At 39.0% G+C, this 19,691-nt stretch overlaps 1 protein-coding gene across 6 annotated transcripts in view; it reads right to left on the reverse strand.

The window, feature by feature from the left end:
- Window positions 1-548: 548 nt before the first annotated feature.
- Window positions 549-19,691, reverse strand: part of RGS7 (regulator of G protein signaling 7) — a 411,985-nt gene continuing 392,842 nt past the window's right edge. For 2 of the 6 annotated variants that reach the window (XM_074948898.1, XM_074948903.1), the window contains exons 16-19: window positions 16,637-16,726; window positions 15,263-15,316; window positions 13,597-13,677; window positions 1,045-1,182 (exon numbers count right to left, since the gene is read on the reverse strand). In XM_074948898.1, coding sequence (XP_074804999.1) covers window positions 13,603-13,677; window positions 15,263-15,316; window positions 16,637-16,726 — 219 coding nt within the window. In that variant the 3' untranslated portion in view covers window positions 1,045-1,182; window positions 13,597-13,602. The other 4 variants (XM_074948899.1, XM_074948901.1, XM_074948900.1 and 1 more) reach the window with 4 other exon arrangements.

Genomic DNA, 19,691 nt, shown 5'->3' on the forward strand with positions numbered 1-19,691 from the left:
TATGAGAAATGATTGTGGGAAAGTAACATTTTCTTGCCCAACAGCTCTGCTCTCTGTGTGCATTCAGTCAGCTTTGCCCACTTCAGTGAGTGACTTATGTTTTACTGCTTTTTATTAAAACAATGAACTGAACTCTATTTCTTCTTGCGCTTCAGCAGAAATATTTGCTAAATTTCTATCTGGTTTCACAGGTGTCACTGGGGACATTATTTGCAGACAAAAGGGGTCTAGTCTAGCCTGCAAAAGTTTCATGTATTTACTGGTGATGATGAATAAGATGAAAAGAACCCAATTTGATCCAAAGCACAAGCTGACTTGGCTTGGTTGATAGTTAGAAAAAAACATTTTTTTACTTGTAAAATAGGTGGGTTTGATCTGGAGTGAGTTAATCAGCAAACGTGGAACTCCAGGATGCCATTTGAAAGTGCACTCAGAACTCCACTTTGAATAACTTTTCAAGATGGCTTTCTGTTTTTTAACTCAGCATTGAAATCCCAAATTTACCAAAGGAAAGAGATTCTGCATCTTTTAATGAAAGATAAAACAACAATATAAACATACACAAATTTACAGAGAAAGGATCAACTTTAATACATTTGGATTCAAAGGTGTTCTTTTTTAAATATGGTATAAAAATAAATGCAAGAAACATTAACAGAGAATATACAGACAACAGACAAAGACACAGGCTTTCTTTCTCAGTGTGAATACGTCAGTGAAATGGAACCTGCTGTGCTAATTTATTGTGCAATAAATGTGATGCCATATGTATATTTATTAGTATATGCATTTTTTTTACATTTCTTCCAGTTCGTGAACTGACCGTATTTTTTAATAAACTGTGTCTAGCAGAAGCTTTTTTTTTCACTGTACTTGAGCTTGCAGAAAATAAAATGACACAGATCCAGCTTGATATGAAGGAGGAAGTGAGCAGACATTTTTCAAAATGGAGGCATCGAAAGGTTAGAGAGTCCCTCGGAGTCTGTAATGCCTTAGTATACACAAAAGAAAACAAGTCAGGTCCCTGCTCATGCAACATCTTGTTCTACTGTCCTCTGATTCAGGCAATCAGTGAGCTACAAAGTATGTATAATGATTTGAGTCTGCTTCCATGCTACAAGGATGATCCTTTTAGTAGGACTGCACTAGACTGGTTAACCTCTTTGAAGTGAGCGATTTCCCCTGAGGAAAAGATAAAAACAAAAAACAGAAAACAGAGGCATGATCACTGAAAACCTGTTCATCAGCAAACACCTAGCAATTTGACAGTGATGTGGCAACATTATGGGGGCACCAATGGGAGCTAATGTCAAAACTTAAATTTGGAAACCGTTTTTGATTTATACTTTGAAGACCTGCAGAAACCTGAATCCAAAACTGCCAACAGAGAGACTGTTTTGCATAATTATCCAGAAAATTATATACTACACAGTAACATCCAAAATGATCTGTTTGTGCTTAGCAGCAAGCCTATGGCTCAAAATAGCTTCAAGAAGGCTACTACAATACAGCATGCCTCAGAATGCATCAAGATGAATGTTCTGAACTGCAGTGATTCCAGACCAAGAAGTTACATAATCCACTCTGAAGGGTGGCTAAGTGCAGAAGGCAGATTATACATTAAATACAAGTAGGAAAGCATCCTTCCTGTGAGCTAAGCTAAAGTTGTTGTTTTTTTTGTGGGGCGGGAGGGGAGGAATATTCCTACTGTTTACAAGCATTGTACAGGTACATAACAGGTACCCACGTACACTGCTTTGAGAGCCCATGGATTCCATTTCATTATTTTGTTAAGAATTCCTGCTGATATAAAGGTATATTTTGGCATCTTAACTAAACCTGGTAATAAGGTGGAATGAATGCCCCCAGGGATTGGATCTAGAGTGCAGAAGAAGAAAATCTATAATGCAGCATAACTAGTGCCAGTCTGCTGCTACTCACGGAAGGAGCAAGCAGATTTCAGAGAGAATATGAGAAATGGGAAAAATCAAAACTTCAGACAAATTCTATATTTTTAACAGTAATTACAGGACAAACAAGCCTTTTTTTGTCCTGCCAGTGAAAAGCTATTTCTGTTATGTTTGCTGTTTTATTATTACTCAGCTGACTTACACAAATAGATCTGATGTTGATATCTATATTCACCATAAATTCAATTTTCCCCTTACAGGGATTCATAACTCAACTGTAAACTCTTGCTGAAACATGATGCATCAGCGTTTCAACTGGAGTGGGTTTTCACAAAAATGAAATGCAGTAACTCTTACATTTACAAGGACCAGAACTTTCAGTAGATCTGGATGCAATTTTTTCCCCCTACAACCTATTTGTTTTTAACAGAACACATAAACTGCCATGCTGGATTAGTCCACTAGGCCATCAGTATGCTGCCTCTGACAGTAAGGATAGTTGGTACTTCAGAAGAAGGCAAGTCTGCTCCCAACTACTCTCTCCTATCTCTACCTTCAGCCTCCTCACTCGCTCACCCATATCCCATTTTACAGTGCTTAAGCTGCATATGAAGCAACCATTTTATGCAACGCTTTCAATGCACATGTCCACTCTCACTGTTCCAGATTGCAAATTACATAAATTGGTCAGCAACTAAACTAATGTAGGAAATTTCTGCCAATAAACTACTTTAAAAAAACAAACAAACATTTTTATATCTGAGTTACAAAATTATTTTGTACTCATACATTCAGCATTTTCCTATTTTTAATATATTTTGAGTGCTACAATTCATCTAAGATTGGGTTCCTAATATTTAAGCTTTAAACACATGATTAAGTTCTTTTCGGAATTGGGGCTGAAAGTTAAGTGGTCTCAAAGAAGTGACAAATCTGTCATTGCTCAATAATGAAATGAGTTTGTAATGAAATTTTAAGTCTCATGCTTATTTATTTATAATTATAATTCTCTTGGGTGAGTGATTATTCTGACTTTATTTGGGTGGGGTCTGTTGTCTTTGTCCATGATAAGCCTTGAGAAAAAAAGTAGTTTTTCCCAAACTGCAATTTATAATCCATAACATTACATTGTTTTCACTACTTTTCTTTTTAAGGAGGTAAGGAATGTCATGTCAGTTGTATGATAATTAGATAGATAATTTAAGGAGAGATTTTAAAAGGAGTCTAAGAGAGTTCTGCAACCAACTCCCATTGAATTTCAGTAGCATTTGGGTAGCTAACTCCTTTAGGCTGATTTGAAAATCCCAGCGAAATACATAAGCCCATGCTTAACTTTGATTTTTATGAAATTATTCACATGCATAATGTTAAGTATGTATTTAAGTATAGGGATTGGTGCACATGGGCTTTGCAACTTTCTGAATACATATTCATTCAGAAGATCTTGAGATAATGAAATCCCTTCTGTGAAGGGTGTGGGCTTCACTAGGACATTAATTTGAACAACATCGCACGCTCCTGAACAAGGATCCAAGAAAACTACACAGATCAGCAATTATCAGCACTGTGAGAAAGCATTTGTTATGACATCAGACAACAGAAGATTCTTACTCAGTTTTTAGCTGCAAATACCATACTAGCACCAGGTTCTTGAAAGTTTCGAAGTTCGTGAAACATTCAATGAACTAGGGCTAAGTTCTTATCCCTTTCCTCTTTGCCTGGTTTTGGGGAGGTATTTATAATATCTTGTAAAAATGAGGCAATTTTGATTCAAAACCAGGCAAACAGTGACAGTTTTGATTAAATTACTTTGAATTTTGAGACATGCACAATCCAGTACATGCACTATTTTAAATTTGCTCCACAGATGCAGTAAGTGGTTATGTCCAGTTTTTAGTATTTACAAATTAGCTTTAAATTAAAACAGGACAGTTGAACATACTATAGCTTCACACAACAACAAAGGCGAGTGATGGAAAAGACCCTCTATAGCTCCATCTTGCTCTTACTATGTTTTCCAATCTTTTGGCCACTCTGGCTTTCAAATTTCCAAGCAATGGGGCTGCAGTACTTCCCCTGGAAGACTATTCTACTGCTTAAAAATATGAAATGTGGCAATGGTAGCTGAACAGTGTGCATGAAACTTCACGTGTCCCATTCTAGAAGATCATAAGAGATCTACTTTACAAGAAAAATGTGGATCTGGTCAGAAAAGAGGCTATTTAAACATGGCAGCTTCTTATTCAACAGATCTGCTTCCTTTGTGCATTTGGAATCATATCTATGCATTTTAGTGTGAAAACAAGATTTAACTACATTCTATTTATATTAATATATGGAGCCTAAGCAGCTAAGAGAAAGTTGGATTGCATTCTGGCTCGGACATCGAACAAAATTAATAAGTTCCAGTTTGCAGAATCTTGACCTCAAAGTCTAGAAAGCTGTACACCTCAAATCCATTCTAAAGTGTACTTCTATTCTGAAAGCTGACTATTTTAAAAAAGCATGGTAGGGTTTTATATTTATTGCCTCTCAAGGATTTCCAGATGTGCTCAATTTACAAAAAAGTTGTTTTTGTCTAGATGTCACCTCTCCTAAATCATCCAGTGAACAGACAGTCAAGTTGGGCTCTTTTTTTCTTGTGCATCATCACATCACTGTAATAAAGATTCCGCAGGCCAAATTATGATCTAAGTGACACCTGTGCTTCTCCATTAAAAGTGCGTGAACAGGTGTAACTGATTGGAATTTAGTAAACAATTCTGTAGATGAAGCACAAAAAGGAAAAGAGTGCAGCTCGCTTGCTCTCTCTCAGATATATTTACTCTTGGGGTGCTAACAGAAGTAAAAACAATAGAAAATTGTTTGAGTCACAACAATCAGCACATATGCTTCTGAATACTTACAGGCAACACAGCTGTTGAGTAACAAGATGATATTGATACTTAGTTACTTTTCAGAGTAGTACTCTGAGGCCCATATCTGAACTTTTCCAAAAGTAAGAGAATGTTCTAATCCAGCAATTTTGTCTGCACAGGTGTAGCAGAGAAGAATATTGCCCTGCAATTGGAATCTGGATAACAATTATGGTATAATGGACATGCTAAATCAGAATCCAGCTCAAATGCTGTGTTGACTTTCGAAGGCTAACAGAATAGAGAGTAGAAGTATTGGCACAGTGAGCAGGTATGACTCTGAATACACACAGGCAACAGATGTGTTGATTAAGGTGCTAATGTTTTATGTAAGGTTTCAGAGTAGCAGCCGTGTTAGTCTGTATCCTCAAAAAGAAAAGGAGTACTTGTGGCACCTTTTATGTAGTTACTTTTCAGAGTACAAATGTCCTTTAAAGTATATAGAGAAAATTACACAACCAGCTAAACCAAGTAGTTGAGCAATTTTAGGAATTATTTAGGGCCAGAAAGAAACATATAAAATCTTATCCAATTAAACTCCATATTAGAACTGAAGACACATTGACTTATTTACATAGTACCACACTAATGTCTCAAATAATTCACAAACATGCCAGGAACAATTTCAATAAAATACGTTACTAGTTTATACAAACCAACGTTAAAACTCCATATGAGCTGGGACTGAAACACATGGAAGAGGAATGGTAGAGGGAAAGAAGAAGATACATGTTTAACCTTTAAAAAGGTTAATTCTCATCAGCCCAACAGCCCCTTTTTATGGTTTTTTTTCATTATTAGAGCAGATGCTGCTCAGTTGATTCAATATCTCTAGAGCTACTAGTAATAAAAACCCCAAGCGTTTAACTGTGTAACAGATGCACAATATGCACACTGGCGTGAACATAATGAGATCAAGAAATTTTACCATACCCTTTGCTCTCACAGTTATTCATCTGCTCATGTGTTGCACACATGTGGCATGCTGGCAACATGGCTGGTTTCAGCATGAGAAACTCCCAAGTGAAATCCCAGCTTTCTACAAATAAAGGCTTTATTTGTTCGGAGTAGGACATCTGGAGAGATCAAGGAGCGCAGACAGTAATACTCAAAGAAATACTTTTGTAGGCTTTAGCCAGCCATTATTCCCCTTAATGTAACTTTCTGGGCCAAAAATCCTTCCCCATCTCTACAGATGGCTGTGCCTGCAGTCGCACGGGTATGCTTCTGCTTCAAGAAATAGGAAGAAGCAAGATTTATAGAGCTTGTACAAGTATTCTCACCACAACAGTGGTACCAAGGAGCTCAATATGCTTTGTGTGTGTGTGTGTGTGTGGGGATTCAGGGCAGGGTCAAAATTCTTCTTCCCTTCAACGTGTTGTAAGGATTTGCACTCCTGTGGCTAGGGAGAAGGAAAATGTCTGATCATGGCCAAAGATGTGGCTCCATTCAGACCACCTCCAACGGAGGTGACTAACTGACAGAGTGAATAGAGAAGGAGCAATGGGTCTTAGAGTAAGTGGCTTTCCTTGTTTTGCTATCTCCCCCCATTTTTCCACTGTCTCTCCCTCTTTATTCCTCCTTTTATTCATTAAAAGGAGGCTCTTTCCTTCAATGAAACTTCAGGCCTTCCCTAGACTGAGACCTGGGAGAAAGGTTGACATGCTTAACAGTTGAAGTGTGGGGTAGAAAATAAATAAGGCTTAGAGGGTAAAATTTTCAAAAGCTGCCTACGTGACTTAGAAGCCGAAGGTCTCGTGAGAGTCAATGGCTCCTAAGTCACTTGCGTACTTTTGAAAATTTTACCCAAGGTTTGTGTGTTAGTTTGAAATGGGACTGATCTGTGAACTGATTTTATTTTCTTCTGAGACTGCAGCAGTGACCAATGGGGTGGGAAAGAGAAGCCATCAAGTGTTATTGAAGCCTGGCACAACAGGAAGAGACAGAGGCAGTGGCTACATAAGGGGAAGCACCTTTGAGGTGCTAGGTTCTAGTCATTTGTATCTCAAACCTACCCTGACAGATATGGTCCTGTTACTCTGTTTGGGCCAAATCCTGGAGCCTTACTCAGGCAAAACTTTACTAGGAATGGAGTAAGATATTGCTCTTTGTTTATTTTGGTTAATTGTTGGCAGAGCTGGGCAGGAAATGCTATGCATGATTTTGAAAATATTTCCTGTCCCAAATCAGGAAGAAAGTTGAAATCTTGAAAATCTTGAACCAAATAACAAAAAAAGGTTTGAGTCAATCAAAATGTTTCATTTCAATAACTGTGAAATGTTTTGTTTAGATTTTGACCATATTTTATTTTAAAATATTTTCATTTATATATGTATATATTTACAATCTTTAGCTTACATTTTGAAACAAAAAGTAATTTTGAATCAGAAAACCAGAATTTGTTGTTTAGAAAATGTCTGAATGGAATTTGTTGACAATTTGGGCATGTGGGGAGATGTCAAGAAATTCATAGAAACCAACACTTTCCCCTAAAAAGTTTCAGTTTTGGCGAATTGGCCAACTTGGTTTTCTAACAAAAAATGTTTCATTGAAAGATTCCCGAACAGCTCTAGCTGTTGGTAATAAACTAGTACATTTTAATTTTCAAAATTGGCTTCTGTGAAGACTTACTCCATAAGTCTAACTTAATAACCTCACATAGTTCTGTATTGGATTCATAATGTCCAATGATTGAGGTTCCATTAAGTTCCTTTCGTTGTTACATATGAAATCTTACATGTTTGTGCACAAAGATCCCTTAAGAATGATAACATGAAGAATCAATTACCATTTTCACATCTATTGTCTAACATGATCCTAAAATGATTGGATGTAAAAACAACTCTAAGAACACACAAAGTCCATCACCCACTGATGGAAATAAGTGTGAATGACAGTTTAAGCAATTTGAATTTCCTTCTGTATGCCACAATTTGACACGTCAATGCTAAGTGATATTTTGTTGAGCCATTGTGAAAATATGCTGTGTTTAATGGTCCTGACAATTTTACATCTCATGCATGAAATACTCTAATGTTTGCTCATTCGGCTGGAGATGATAACATCAGGGGACACTGGTAAATATGCCTATAAGGCAAGCAGGAGTGGATGTCTCAGGGCTTTAGCACTGAGCCCTGTAAACCTTTTCTGCTCAAGTCACTGGTTCACATCTCACCTAATAGGTAGTGAGTGAAGGTTACTATCATCTGATGGCTGCTTGGTATACTATATGAACGGAGTTTGGTGGTCTATTTGTTTCGTCGTGGATGTATATCCACATAACAAAACAAAAACCAATCTGCAACTTGTACACTTCTTGGCTGTCTCTGGAGTGAGGCAATATAACTCACTGGATGTGGAGATAAAACTAGCCTATCACCTTAAAGACAATCTCTTCAGTTTTGACTTCAGGAACATTGAGCACAGCAGGGTGCAGGAAGCTGGCACTGCCCATAAATGGAAAACATCAGTAAATAGGCTGTCAGTCCAGCACCTTTCATGAATCCTAAATTTCTGTGAAAAGTTAAAAAACAGAAGTCATCCTTCAAGGACTTCTCTACTATACAGCCTCTTAGGTTATCTGTGCTCCTTTACATAGCAACAAATGTATATAGATATTTCTTTTTGTTTCTACACTTAAATTTATTACCAGAGCTGACTGAAATTTCATGACTTAAGTTTTATATGATCTTTTTCATAAAATGTTTGATGTTCAATGAAAACATCCCCCAAAGAATTTTGATTAGAAATTTCATAGAAAAATTGTTGCGATCCGATGGGTTTTTTACAGTCATTTTTTTTAATTCCCACAAAAATGTGTCACAGGTATTTCAGCCAGCTCTATTTATGATATCTGAAAGGAGATAGGATAGGATTTAAATACACTGCTGAAGTCCTACAAAAAGAGTGAACACAGATACGTTATTCCAGGGAACTTCTAGGCTGGCTTTGAAGGTGGAGGACTTTGACATTGCAATCAAACATGCAGCTGGCGAAGCCCTCAGACAGCACACTTATTGCTCACACACATCTGACATATTGCATTAAGGGGGACGTCAGGGGCAAGCCCAGCCAGCTACATTGAGGTAAAGGTGTTAACCTGCATCCACACTAAGGAAAGGTCATGGTTCTATATTGCGGTTAGTTAATACACATTAGCTAGCTTCAACCTAACCTCAGGCTCTTTTTCTGACCTAGTAAACCCCCTCCCTCTGTTGCATGGATTGTTCTATTTACTGGCAGCCAACTATCGCTTCCTTCCTCTCTGCTCAAGTTACAGTAAGTTTGTAGTTTGCTGTTACTCACTGCCCCAGTGAGCAATGTGGTGCTTTGCTTATAATTCCCCTCCACACAGACAGACTTCCCTCAATAGGCTGTAACCTTACAATCTACCTTGTCTAGGGAGTGTTACATTGTTGCATCTCCCCAGGAGCACATCAGAGAACAAGTCCTGACTCAGTCACAATTCCTCTCTTGCTCTGGGAGAAAGAGTAAATTAGTTACTTATAGAATCCTAGGTTTAGAAGGGACCAGAAGAGACATCTAATCTGGCCCCCTGCCAAGATGCAGGATTGCTGTCTAAACCAAGGGTGGGCAAACTTTTTGGGCCGAGGGCCACATCTGGGTGGGGAAATTGTATGCAAGGCCGGGACAGGGAGTTGGGGTGCGGGAGGGAGTGCGGAGTGTGGGAGGGGGTGCGGTGTGCAGGAACGGGCTCAGGGCAAGGGATTGGGGCAGAGGAGGGGTGCGAGGTGTATGAGGGAGCTCAGGGAAGAAATTGGGATGCAGGAAGGGTGTGGAGTGCAGGAGGGAGCTCAGGGCAGGGGGTTGGGGTGCAGGAGGGGTGTGGGGTGTGACAGGGGTCTCAGGGCAGGGAGTTGGGGTGCAGGAGGGCTGCGAGGTGCAGGCAGGGAATTGGGGGGGGCGGGGTGCAGGAGGCGTTCGGGCTCCGGCCCGGCGCCGCTTACCTAAAGCAGCTCCAGGGTGGCAGCGGCACGCACCGGGGCCAGGGCAGGCTCCCTGCCTGCCTGCCTGCCTGCCCTGGCCCCACACCGTGCCGGGAAGTGGCCGGAACCACGTCCCTGCGTGGCCCCTGGCGGAGGGGGCACAGGGCTCTGCACACTGCCCTTGCCACGCCTCTAGGTAGCTCCCATTGGCCGCGGTTCCCTGTTCCCGGCCAATGGGAACTGGGGAGGCGGTGCCTGGAGGCAAGGGCAATGCATGAAGCCCTCTGTGCCCCCGGCCCCTGGGGCCCCAGCGACGTGGTGCTAGCCGCTTCTGAGAGTGGTGCGGGGCCTGCGGCTTCATTGCTATTTTTAGGTCTCTAGCTCAAACCCTGTGAGCAGGAGTCTGTTTAATTGTGCTGGGAGGCTCTCTCCCAGCTGCTGGGCAGGCAAGTGGAGGTAGGAAGAGCCAAGGGTTCCCCCACTCTCTGATTCCTCTCCACCACCCTGCCTGCCCACGGGACTAGAATAGGGGTATCAGGCAAATAAAACCTGCTTTTCCCACAGTGGTCACATCATAATCTGAGCAGCTCCACAGGGGGATACAAAGGCATGCATGGCTGAGAAAGATTTGTGATAATCTTGCCTGTAGCTACTATTCCAAATCAGTGCACATGCCTCAACTGAACATCTACATGTCACTTCATTTTCGGAGTGCTGCAATGTATTTCTGCAGAGTTATTTGGGAGTTCTGAGTATACAAAAGCAAAATAAAGAGAAGAATTTTGCCTTTTTGCTATTCATTTCTATACACTCGTAAAACATATCGTGATCAGTAATAAACGCCACATTTATATAGAAATCTTTTCACCATGCTATTATTGTGTCTATATAGTGCACACCTTTATGGCATCATGGATTGATATTGGTTTATAGTAGAGAATACCAGGAGGGTTATAATTTTGCAGCTATGAAGTTTATGTGGCAATATAAACATGCAGATATCTATAGCTCATCAATATTTGATAGCATGTAGTACATTTAGGATTTTCACAAAATGAACTGAATTATTGAGAGCTTTCTAGAAAGATTTTTTTTCCAGTGTCCAAGAAATACAAAATTGAATTTAGCTTTTCTGTCCTTTATTTTTTTTTACTGTGTCACACGGCCAGAAAAATGAATCATTCTATTACAGAAATAACTATATTGTGTAATGAAGGAAAAGTCTCAAGAGAACTTTCTGATTTAGCAAATGCTTTTGCAGGCAAGTATAACCCAGAGTGAGTCTCTGTCCCCCCTCTATGGTTCTCTAAGTTGTTAGAGGGCCATGCTTTTAGCTTCAGAGTTCTGGGGTACAGCCCCACAAACAATCTAGCCAGGGTATTGTTATACAATTATATCAATGTGTAAACTGACGGGGTGCTAGTTTGCAAAATCCAGAAGTCCACTTTTCACTCTACCTGCCTTACTCACACTGAGTTGCACCTTGCTACTGAAGTAGTTACATTGAGATCAATGCATTGAAGTCACTGAGCCTGCTTGAAGAGAAGGGTACTACTCACCTTGAGTAAAGATGGCAGAATCAGGCACCTGGGACTAGTTTCAAAAGGGGCATAGGTGCCCAAGCCTAACATTTAGACATCCTGGGTATTCACAGCACCTAAGTCCCCCTTGTGAATCAATCTAGCCCTCAGTCTTTATCTCAAGCAAAACTACCACAAAAGTCACTGAGAGTGAGGACATCAGAATTGTCCCCAACAGAGTCTTTATGGGGAAGTCCTCCTGGTTTCCAGTCCAGTCACGATCACTGATGTTCTGGGTGATGGGACTATGCCTAGAACTTTGTATGGATAAATTTTCAAAGAGATGCCTTTGCTGGGCATGCAAACTATCCATGTGCATACACAAACAGGACATTGTACATATGAATATGGGCAGCTGTGCTCACAAGTGAGCAGCTGAGTGCACAAGTACTCCCATTGGCAAGCAACAAGTCCAGATATGTCTGGGCTGTTACTGTTCAGTGTGTGCGCATGTGTACTATACAGTGGCAACTGAAGTGCCTGTGTTTGAATAGTTGGTCCTTTTTATGTCAGTAGACACAGCTGATAAGAGCAGGACCTCCCGTAAAAGTGTTGCTAAGTTGAGTTTTTCTGAGTAAAAAAGAGATATCACAGACGATAGAATCATATTGCAAATACATAGCTCTCATTTTAGGGCCACTTCTGGGAGTTGCCGAGAGTCTGCTGTTTACAATGAGAGTTGAGGGTTTCGGCACCACACAGGAGATTTTCAGCACCTTGCAGAAATGGGCCTATCCGGAACCTTCTTACATCCTGGTAGTGGTGGGAGAAATAACAAGAGTACTGATACTTTATTCCCACTCCCCAGTAACAAGCCAGCACAAAAAAAAAAAAAAAAAAAGGACCAAATACCTATATATCAAGGCAAAATGCTAAACATATAGTTGGGAAGACTTTGTCACCCTCTTAAATTCTAGCCAACTACTCCGTTATTTCACCCATTCTTTCCTCACTTGCTCTCCTTTAGTGCTATATTCACCCCAAAATCTGTCCCCTGCCCGGACTCTCTTCCCCTTACCTTCTTTCTTTTATGCTCCACCATTTTTTATTGTTCTTACCCTATCGCAGAATTGTTATTACTTAATGAAAATTTCCCAAATCATTCTGTGGCATCTACCTTGTTCTGGGGTACAGGGTGACAAAGTTCGAAAGACAAAAGTTATTAAAGGGAGTGGAGGAAAAGTGGAGATACATTTAGAGTGAGAATGAATACATTGCAGAAAAGTTAAAATTTACTTTGGGTAACATTCTTCAACAATTTACTGTGCATTAAATTTAACATTCTGGTTCATATTTTATCTGGGTTTTATCTATATATAGGACATTACATATTATATTATATATTATTATTTTATTATATATTAGCAGTGACAGCTAAATTTTCTTCTCAACAGCGCTAGTCAGACTGAAATAATTTCATCTGCACTGGGCCACCTTTGGTTCAAAACTCCCATAGTTATCCCAGTTATTGTAGGTTGCCACTTGTTGATTGGGAAAAGTTTAGCTCTCAAAAGTCACAGTATGTTGTAATTGTTCCCATGTTTTCTTTACTAGTACAGCCTTGATTATATAAGACATGAACTCCAATTAAACATCTCAGTGAAAGAAAGTATGAGTGTTATGTTATAAAATTGTTTTATAGAACAATCTCTTTAGACAAGACATAAATCACAGTGAAACATGCTGTGGCAACACCACCATGCAAAAAATAGGGGTTTTTGTTTCAAACTTTTTGTTTGTTTCATAGCTATTTATTTATTTTTAATGAGTTTTAGCTAACAACTTTTACCTGGACTTTTAGTGGCGTTGTCCCATTGAATCCAAATTAATTTCTGAATTTACAAAATAAGATACCCAATATGTATTACAGGAAACCTTTATCTATAATGAAACATCAAAAAATATATTGTTTTCTTTTAGCATGTGAGATACCCCCACAGCCTCAGAGAACTTTGTTCTTTCACTTCACTTGTTTCTTTTATGTTTAGCATAAATTAAATTTATTTCAAGGAGTTAAGAACTCATTATACAGGAGGCCGTTTATGAGAACTGCCCCTCCTCCCTTAGAAACTAAAAACAAAAACCATGATCTTTGCTGAAGCTCTTTATACTTTTCATTTCAACACACACAGCTCCATTAACTGATTGTCACAGCAAAAGCCACAACAAACACACACAGCAGCGTGAACTGCACAATTCAACAGACAATGCAGACAAACTTGAGTATAATCCAAGATCTTTCTACCTCTTTTCATAACAGGTTAGTGCTCGCCCTCAGTGTTGGTGTACAGTTTTTATGGCATGGAAAAATAGGGATGTTTCTGCCCTACAAAAATAAATGTGTTGAATGCTTTAGTTTGAACTTGTACAATGTCAAAAAAAACCCAAAGACTGGCACAAATAAAAATAATCCAGTAAGTGAGGACATCAGTGGAACTCAAAGCTGGTGGTGGGAAAATGTGGATAGGAAATCCACCAACCTCCATTTTTACCTTGCTGCAACATCTTTCAAAAATAAATTCTTACTTTTCAGTGAATAAGGAACAGAGCAGAATTGAAGCATGTAGGCAGGAATTTTGGCTGCTTGTACTGTGTCACTGAAATGACATTCAAAGAAACCCCTAGTGCATCATAAGCATCAACTGCTCACAAGGCACCTTTGAACCTGAGAAGCATTATTAGGCTTGAGAGAAGTTGGGGACATTTGTTACAGGTTATTTCCCACCCCTTTCCATGCCCCATTATTAAATTGGCCAGACCCCATCTAGGACAAAATAGCAACAGCAAAAGGAAAGGAATCCAATGTATTAAAAAATGCATCAAACATAGTATTTGGGGAGGCCATCTTAATGCCACTATATAAAGCCATGGTGCGACCACACCTTGAATACTGTGTGCAGTTCTGGTCACCCCATCTCAAAAAAACGTTATATTAGAATTGGAAAGATACAGAGAAGGGCAACAAATATCAGTAGGGGGTTGGAACAGCTTCCATATGAGGAGGGATTAAAAAGAGTGGCACTGTTCTGCTTAGAAAAAAGATGACTAAGGGGTGTGTGTGTGTATGACAGACGTCTATAAAATCATGAATGGTGTGGAGAAAGTGAAGAGTGAAGTGTTATTTACCCCTTTATATAACACAAGAACCAGGGGTCACCCAATGAAATTAATAGGCAGCAGGTTTAAAACAAACGTTAAGGAAGTATTTCTTCACACAACGTGAAGTCAACCTGTGGAACTCATTGCCAGGGGCTGTTGTGAAGACCAAAATTATAACTGGGTTCAAAAAAGAATTAGAGGATAGATCCATCCATGGCTATTAGCCAGGAAGGTCAAGGACACAACTTATTGCTCCACATGTCCCTAAACCTCTGATTCCCAGAAGCTGGGACTGGACAACAGAGGATGGATCTTCTGATAATTGCCCTGTTCTGTTCATTCCCCCTGAAGTGTCTGGCACTGGCCACTGTCCGAAGACTGGATGCTGGGCTAGATGGACCCTGTATGTCTGTTCTTATGATGCACTAGGAAAAGTAACAGCATGAAGCAGGTTTCCAGATGTTTCTTTAGTTTAATAAAAAAATGAAGAGTGAATTAACTCCATTTTCTAGGGTGTATTTCATGTTCCTTAATGCAGACAGTATGGCTCCCACAGGTCCTTTCCTCCATTTATGGCAACAATAACAACCTGGTTTTCTCTGAGGTTAGTCAGTAAAAGAAGAGAGAGCTGGGGGAGAACTGTAATGAAAGCCTAGTACAAAGCTGCCATTTCTGTGTAAAGTTGTAAACTTGCATGAATGCAAAACTTTATCTGTTGTCATACAGGAGTAAAGGTGAGGGACTAGGGTGGTGGTGGGGAGAAGGGTATTTCATCGATCAGGCTTATTAGTTTGCCAAGGTAACAAACTTACCACATTGCGTGTGAATTTCTCAAAAGATGTTCGACGATCCAGTGTGTTTTCCAACTTAAATTAAAAAAAGGGGGAAATAAAAAAAGGAAAAAGAAAAGAAAAGGGGAGAAAAAAGAAGAAGAGCAAGAAACAAATAGAGCAGAAAAGAAGGATGATGAAACAATGGACTGCAAAACAAAGCTCATGTACAAATCAAGAAGCAAAAGTAGGTATGAAGCTGCTAATGAATGCCTGTTATATAACAATGGACAGGCAAAGCAGTTATAATATTTGATTAAAAAAACATTTCTCAGGTGGATCAAACTGGTTTGATTAAAAAGAAAAACTGAAAATAAAAAAAATAATGAAGAGCATTTCTTGTGTCAATGAACTGAGATTTGCAAAACTTAAGGACTTCGCATACACAGTAGCAGCTCTCTGGAACTTTCAACATTTCTCCATATTGGATGTTCAGAAACTAACATTTGAAAAAAACCATACAGTACTTCCATATAATTTTTAGGTTTTCATTTTATGCACAGTTTAGTATTATCAAGATCATAACTAGCTTACTACTACTTCTACATAGGATAATGGGCGTGATTTTGCAAACAGTGTTCCCAACTGATTGCAATAGGATTTCAGAATTCGTGGTGGTTGCAGAATCAGACCCACTAATAACAAACAATTTCATTATAGACTTTTGCATCAGAAAATGTTTTGGAATTTCCTTGCATTCAGCACTTTGACCCCCTATCATGTAAGATGCTCCACACAGTGAGGGTTTGTCTGTGCCGAGCTCATTGCATAATCTGAACCTTAAAAAGCAAGGGTCATGTATCATGGTAAGATTTTTTGTTTGCCTGAGTGTAACATGATCTTACATTCATATCAGATTCCTAACCTCATAAAAACTAGACATCTAATAACAGGGAGAGAAAGCGAAATCCTAGGATACTTTTAAAAAAAATGAAATCAGAAGTTATTCATACCAGTGAGATCAATTTTAAACAAATTAGTAGGTTTTTTAAATAAAAATAAAGAAAAGGAGAATCATTATATTTGCAAATTTGCAAGGCTATACTGCAGGCATTTTATTTTATTTAACGTACTTGTAAACTACTTTCAGTTTAAATTGCTTGGTAACAGAAAGAGTGCTACAATGTGAGATGTAAAAATAAAAATAGGTTTTGGGCTAATTTAACTTATTAAAACATACACACGTGCAGGATCCATTTATGAAACTACTGTATGTATGTGACACTCTACATAAGCCAACCTGGTTACCTACCAGATATCCAGCAGCACTTGCACAGGGGAGAGAAATCCATGTATTGTAGCAAACATCACCACCACTGAGCACAGTGGCAACAAAAAGACAAGATGGACTAATACCTTTTTCTTGGCCTGTAGCAGCTCCTGGTAGGCACTGGATCGTATAAAACGAGGATAGGAATCACTTTTCATCAGTTTGTAAATGTGCTCCTAAAGAGAAAAGACATAAAATTTAAAAAATTGACATTTTGAATTGATGTTCTGAAAACAAGATGCAGTGGACTAAGATCAAAAAGATGCATAACTGAATATTTAATGCCATTATCGAGAGATACTAGAGATACTAGAGATTATTATTCGTATATTTTTATGGAAGGAGCACTCGCTGCAGTTCTAAAGTTAAGGCTGCATTGACTTTTGTACTTAAAGTAGAATCCACCACTTTGTCATGTGTGAAGAATACAGTGTACCTTCCCTTTAAATTACAGCACTCCTTCTGTATTCGAATGAATTTTCTGAGAATTTACTAGTACATCAGCTAAATAGACTCTTCAAAACTTCCATTATAGATAAATTTACTAAAATTTAATCCACGGGCTACACTTGAAGACATTGTATTTAGGGTTAAATTAGCCATTCTGTTAAACTCCACTCTGTAGTGATACCATGGGGGGTGCAGAATCAAATGTGTCTTTAAATTTAATCAAATCTGGGACTGCAAACACTATTATGCACTGATTGTAACTGCATCATCTCACTATAGGGCAGCGTTAAAGTTGTTTGGATGCCTTAACTGTCCATTTCCATACCATAACATGTTTGGATTTATTTTAAATTGAATCTTAACTATTTCCTGGATCTGGTTTTCAGATAATTACAATATCCCTGTAATATGTTTATCTGAAAATTACTTATATGTACTCAGATATAAATCCAGTTTAATGTAGTTATCTGGTAATATTTATATATAGTAGTGTCCTGAGATCCCAGTCAAGATCATGCCCCATGAACTGGGTCACACGATCATGCCCCAGGTACCGTTCAGATGCATGTGAAGTCATGCCCTGAAGAATTTACAAATATCTACAGAGCAGAGGCCACTCTAGCTATAGGTAAGCTAGGCAGCTTCCAAGGGCTGCAGATTTCTGGGCAGTTGCCCAGGGTAGTAGATTTGGCCTGGCTGCCCATCTGTTATGACAGAGGGGAGACTGGGCCAAACCTGAGTGGCGCAGGGGACAGCATACTAAAGTGTGCCTAGGGCAACAGATTGTGTTGAGCGGCCTCTGCTACAGAGAGAGAGAATGCTCAGAAATCAAATTCAAAGAATGCCCTAAAAACTGAAGGGCTAAAATGTAAAGTAGTCTAAGTCCATGAGTCTGTATTTGTTTTTATACAGCTGGGGTGGGAGGGTTTAAAAAACCCAATATGAATAGAAATATAGATTTGTAAACATTCAATGAAACCAGTTTATAAAATAACTTAAACTCTCTCTTGCAGTATAGGGGAAATCCTGGCACAACAACACTGACCTAGTGAATGAACCTGAAAATGAAACCCCTAACACTTTATACAGTGCAAGCTGAGTGAATGGAGAAAGTAAACAAAAAGGGGACAAATGTAGGGTAGAAGTCGATCAAATTTTCAAAGTTCTTTCAGTTTTGATCATCTAATGCAGTTTTGATAATCACATATCTCTGAAAAGTGATCGTGTAAAAAATAGCATCTTCTGACCCAACATGCTACCTTCATGCATTCAGAGTCAGATCTGGCCCCTTTAGTGAGTCTTTACACCATTTGATTTTTGTAAGCACAGCTAATGCAGCTAAGAGAGAACAAAGATGATTCTGTTCCTTCATCCACAGTATCAACAGAATTGGTTAACAATATTCAGCCAATTAAATCTTTGCAAACACCATTGCAAACAGCAGCCGCGCAAAGTGTCACGGAGAATAACTTAACCTGCAGAACTTATTACTGGTAGTAATGCACAAGAACTAAAGAACCCAGGTTGCTTCTCAGATTCCAGGTTAAGCTGGCAAAGCTGGAGTTAGAAAAAACATTTTTTTACTTGTAAATTGAACACATTAGATCTGGACTCTACAAGAGACAAATATGGAACCCCATGATGCCATTTTTATAGTGAGTCACTTACAGAGTAGAGCTGTATTTTAAACAAAAATAAAGTTATTTGTTTGATGCCCTAGAGGCTCTTCAACTCAAAACCTGGCAGACCATCACAAGCAGCAAATTCCAAAAGAAGGGGCCCTCTACTGAAAAAGTCTTGCCACGTAAGCACCGTGGGTAAAGATCATAATGTTCAAGGCAGCACAGGTGAGTCCTATCCTGCTTGCTCTGAGTGAGAAGTGTTCACTGCCAGACTTAAATTATGCTGAACTGGATCAAAGGAAGGAGTTCTGATGGGAAAAAGCCCCTTTGCATAGAGACTGCATACTTCAGACCATACACAAATGGAAAAACTCTAGAAAGAAAATAAAGGAGTGTTGAACTTTCATACCCGTTTTCAAAACTAGGATAATGGCAAGGAAGCTTGCTTTTCTTTAGCAATTGCAGTTTAAACATAGCTTTGCTTCCAGAGCTTCTGAAGTATTTAACTATGTAATTTATGTCTTTGTTTTTTGTGTACTGTACCATTAAATCTCTAAGGGTTCAGTGGAGGCAGACAACCATTGTTTGTTTAGTTTAATGCAGATTATTACAGAGGAGACATATATTGTGTGCTCTCTCGTGGAAATTTTGCTGTTTTGTGCTGTGCTATTCTCAATCTAAAACAAAGGCCACTCGGATTGGAGTTATCTGTTTGCTATGTGTATGGTACCATATTTCTTTATTAAAAAAACCTTCGGAAGTCATACTCAAACTGTCCTTCATTCCTAGAATATCACTCCTTGAAGAACAGTTCCTAGAAGCCTACCATGCTGTTCTGTGGATATTACTTTTACAATGAGGTTTATAAGGTTCACTTGTACATAGGTCAGGATTCAGAAATAACCTCAGTACAAGCCTTTGTATTTATTTCTCCTATGGGATAAACAATCTTTCCTTGGAATAAACTTTTGCCTCCTATAAACGCTAATGAGAGTTATGAACATGCATCCAGAGGAAAAGAGATTCCTCGTTTTGATTAAGAAAAGTCCTTCAAGAGCAGATCCTGAGA

The sequence above is a fragment of the Natator depressus genome, chromosome 3 (genome assembly GCF_965152275.1).
Source record: "Natator depressus isolate rNatDep1 chromosome 3, rNatDep2.hap1, whole genome shotgun sequence".
In the NCBI taxonomy this organism is placed as follows: domain Eukaryota; kingdom Metazoa; phylum Chordata; order Testudines; family Cheloniidae; genus Natator; species Natator depressus.